Source organism: Gavialis gangeticus, unplaced genomic scaffold (genome assembly GCF_001723915.1).
Source record: "Gavialis gangeticus isolate Ggan-Ray unplaced genomic scaffold, GavGan_comp1, whole genome shotgun sequence".
Lineage (NCBI taxonomy): Eukaryota > Metazoa > Chordata > Crocodylia > Gavialidae > Gavialis > Gavialis gangeticus.
Genome location: NW_017728995.1, coordinates 46,037,196 through 46,040,861, shown reverse-complemented (window position 1 = coordinate 46,040,861; position 3,666 = coordinate 46,037,196). Strand labels below are relative to the sequence as shown.

The 3,666-nt window shown below is 39.1% G+C and overlaps 1 protein-coding gene across 1 annotated transcript in view; it reads right to left on the bottom strand.

Annotated features, from left to right (window-relative positions):
* LOC109288173 (thiamine transporter 2-like) overlaps positions 1 to 3,414 on the bottom strand; it is a 34,381-nt gene extending 30,967 nt beyond the window's left edge. Inside the window, exon 1 of the mRNA XM_019503610.1 lies at positions 3,101 to 3,414. Within this exon, the coding sequence (XP_019359155.1) occupies positions 3,101 to 3,250 (150 nt within the window). The 5' untranslated portion in view covers positions 3,251 to 3,414. The remainder of the gene's footprint in view (positions 1 to 3,100) is intronic.
* Positions 3,415 to 3,666: the final 252 nt, after the last annotated feature.

Below are 3,666 nucleotides of genomic sequence, written 5' to 3'. Positions count from 1 at the left end.
ACCCCTGCACCGATCTTCTTGAAACTTGGCAGGCTTCATTCTCTCTGCAGAATCTACCACCCCTGAAAATTTCATCCAAATCAAACAAAAAAGCCAACAAAGTTAGAGATATTTTATTGTTCCCCATTATACCCTATGGCCAGATCTCCAAGGCAGCTCTGAACTGCTTTGGGAAGCTGAATGAGGCGGCCCTTTGACCCAATGTGCTGCTTCAGATCCCGAGGCATCTGAAGCTTCTCCGGATCCGAAGCTCTGTCCGAAACCTCACACAGCCATATCCTACACGCCTTTTCACCTTAAAACACAAAACTACCATCAAATCATTTCCATCTAGAAGAAAAACTACACAACTTTAGGGAGCATGTAAAAAGTTCCACTACCCAACCCAGGAACTTTTTACATGCTCCCTAAAATCCACAAATAAGGGGAACCCAGGCATACCTATCATATCCAAGCATGGAACCCTAACTGAGGAAATATCAGGTTTCATCAAATCCACCCTAAAACCTCTGATCCAGAGCGAGTTTTGTCCAAGATGCAACAGACATTCTACGGAAACTTAAAACCATAGACCGCCTTCCCAGCAACACCCTTCTAGCCACCATGGATGTTACCAGCTTATATAACAATATCCCACACTAGGATGTCATCCAAGTCTGCCTTATATATCTACAAGAGCAAGATTACAACTCGGAGTACAGACTTAAAGATATTACTGAATTTATACACTTCATCCTCACACACAACAACTTCAGTTTTAATAACATAGATACGGGTGCCAAAATGGCCCTACAATATGCCAACCGTTTTATGAGCCACCTAAAAGAAGAATTCCTCAAGAACTGCACCATCAAACCAATGCTATATTTAAGATATAGAGATGACATCATCATTTGGACTGAAAGCCTGCAATCTCTGACTGATTTCCATCAGAAGTTCAATAATCCCCTCTACCAGGCTATCTCTTGAATACTCCAGCACCAACATTTCCTTTTTAGAACACTATGGTAACTGTCCAGAATGGTAAAATACAAACCACCATCTACAAGAAACCCAGGGACCAACATACATATTTACACAGAACCAGCAATCACCCTAAACACACCAAGGAAGCTGTAATACGCAGCCAAGCCCTCCAATACCACTGAATTTGTACTGAAGGGAACACCTGTGATTATCACCTCACAAATCTCTCAAAAGGGCTTTCACTCCTCCACAAGGACACTCCTACAGAGGGAGAGAGAGCACTTTTGAAAGAGACACCTGGATACCATGTGAAGAATTGCTGCAGTACAAAAAGAAAATCCCCATGAATTGCACACCATTAGTTATGACATACCATCCCTCCCTGTAACCTATGTGGAAAATCCTCAAACAATTGCAACCTATACTAGAAGACCCAATTCTTAAAGAGATCTTCCCAGAACCACCCATCCTAGCCTTTAAACAAGCACTGAACCTCGCTAACCTCATCACCAGAAGCAAACTTCCTATAGTCCAAAGCACACAAAATGGATCCAGACCATCTTGGGACAAGAAATGTAAAACCTGCCAACACATCTCAACCACTCCCACAATAACGACACTCCACAATGGAACCATCACCATGCCTGGATCCTACACCTGTACCTCCAGAAATGTTATATATCTCATCCAGTGCATTAAATGCCCTGATGGAAAATATGTAGGAGAAACCAAACAACTGTGAGCTAGAATGAATGCACACCAGAAATCTGTCAAAGGCAAGAATACCCAATTACATGTGCAGGCACATTGCCCTCAAGATAACCACTCTCTCCCCAATCTCTCTGTTCTAATCCTCAAAGGGAATTTACAAAACACCTTTTACAAATGAGCCAATGAACTTCACATCATCAATCTACCAGATACAAAAAATCATAGACTAAATCTAGACTTTGGATTCATTATAGACATTGGAACATTATAACCTACCTGACATCTGATAACTCCAGGTAACCTCTCTACAATTTACCAGCTACATTTCATCACCAGACTTCCATTTTCCCTTTCCTCTGCCCCCCCCACCTATCTCTCACCTACTGTCTCTGACCCCCTCCAATTCCTCACTGCCCCACTTTTGTATTTTCACTGACCCGCATTCTTGCATACTGGCTTCTATTCTATCCCGGAGAGTACAATACAACTGTAAACTCTCCTTCTGCCTGAAGAAGGGTGTTCGTACCTGAAAGCTTGCAAAGAACAATTTTCCAACTATTTAGTTGGCCTAGTTAAAGATATCACACTTACCCAAAGAACCTAGTCTGCGAATATATGGTGGGGAATTTCTGTGAATTTAGCTTGAATGGTTCAATTGGTAACTAGAAGAATCATATTACAGTAACCAAAAATTTCTATCAGTCAGACAAAGGAGGAATCTGGCTGTTTTTTCTAATCATTTTTAGAGTGAAGATATGTTGAGATTTGTCCCAACTAGAAGCAATCTTTATATACATAATAATCTTTCCTCTCATTCTTCCTAAGTTTCTTTTTTTAAAGAATAGCTTAATAGTAAGACAAGAACCAGAGATCTGATTTCACTGAAATTGCTGACATTGTTTCTCTTTATTGCAAACAAAATGGTTTCAAAGTCCTAAAAATGCAATGCATTTGATGATAATGCTGGCAAACTGTAACCTAAAATTAATGTATCTTGTACTAAGAAGGAAGCTTTTTTTTCCCTTCCCCCACCCTTTTTTTATATTTTGCTTAGAAAACTTTCATAGGGCAGAAATGTTCTTTTTCATCAAAGGGGATGCTCTGGCTCTAATAGGAATCTCAATAAGCGAAGATCAGGCTGTACCAATGAAAAGAACATTTTCCAACAAAACTGAAAGTTCCCTGTTTCTATTGTCATTTAAATCAGTGGTAAAGACTTCTGCTGACTTAAATGGATATATATTCTGCCACTAAGACTTTTTGCATATTGTACAACTTAATTCCTCTCCCTATTTTTACAATTCTAAAAAATTACAAATACTGAAAAATTATTGAGCTTTTCTGATGCAACTTTTTTTTTTGCACAGTTTGAAGTGCATTTGATACTTTACTTTTCTTAGGCAATGAGTAGAACCAGACATACCTCTTCAATGGTCAAATTTTTATCTGGCCCTGTGAGGTAAGGCGTAAGAAAAGATTCTGCTGGTCTCATTGCAGAGAAAAATCCATATGTGCAGAGAATCAAGGTAGGATAAATCCAGCTGCTGCTTTTCACTTCTTTCCAACAATCCATGGCCTGTCCAATAAAACACAATAGAGAAAATGTGCATGGAACAAAAGATCAAAAAGATGATCCTTGCTGTTAGTGAAAGTTCATTCCTTGTAAGCTTACTGTTACGTTTATCCCCACTTCAAGAAATGTTGTTGGGTTTTTTTTTTGGTTTGGCTTCGTTTTTTGACCCTTGCCAACAATCACATCCACATCTTGTACCTTGACCCGAGTTGTTCATTTACAAAGAAGCAAATTTCAGTTCCTTAGTGCTCTCAAGTGTTGTTTAAGTGACATACTTAGAATTAAGCTTCATTGCAGTCTCATTTGTGTTTTAAATGGGTAGTTAAGTAAGCTGAATGAAAATCCATCTCAGAGGATGGTCAAGGAATTTTTTACCTTTACTTTTCAACCAACAGCAATGATAAGTGCAAACATCT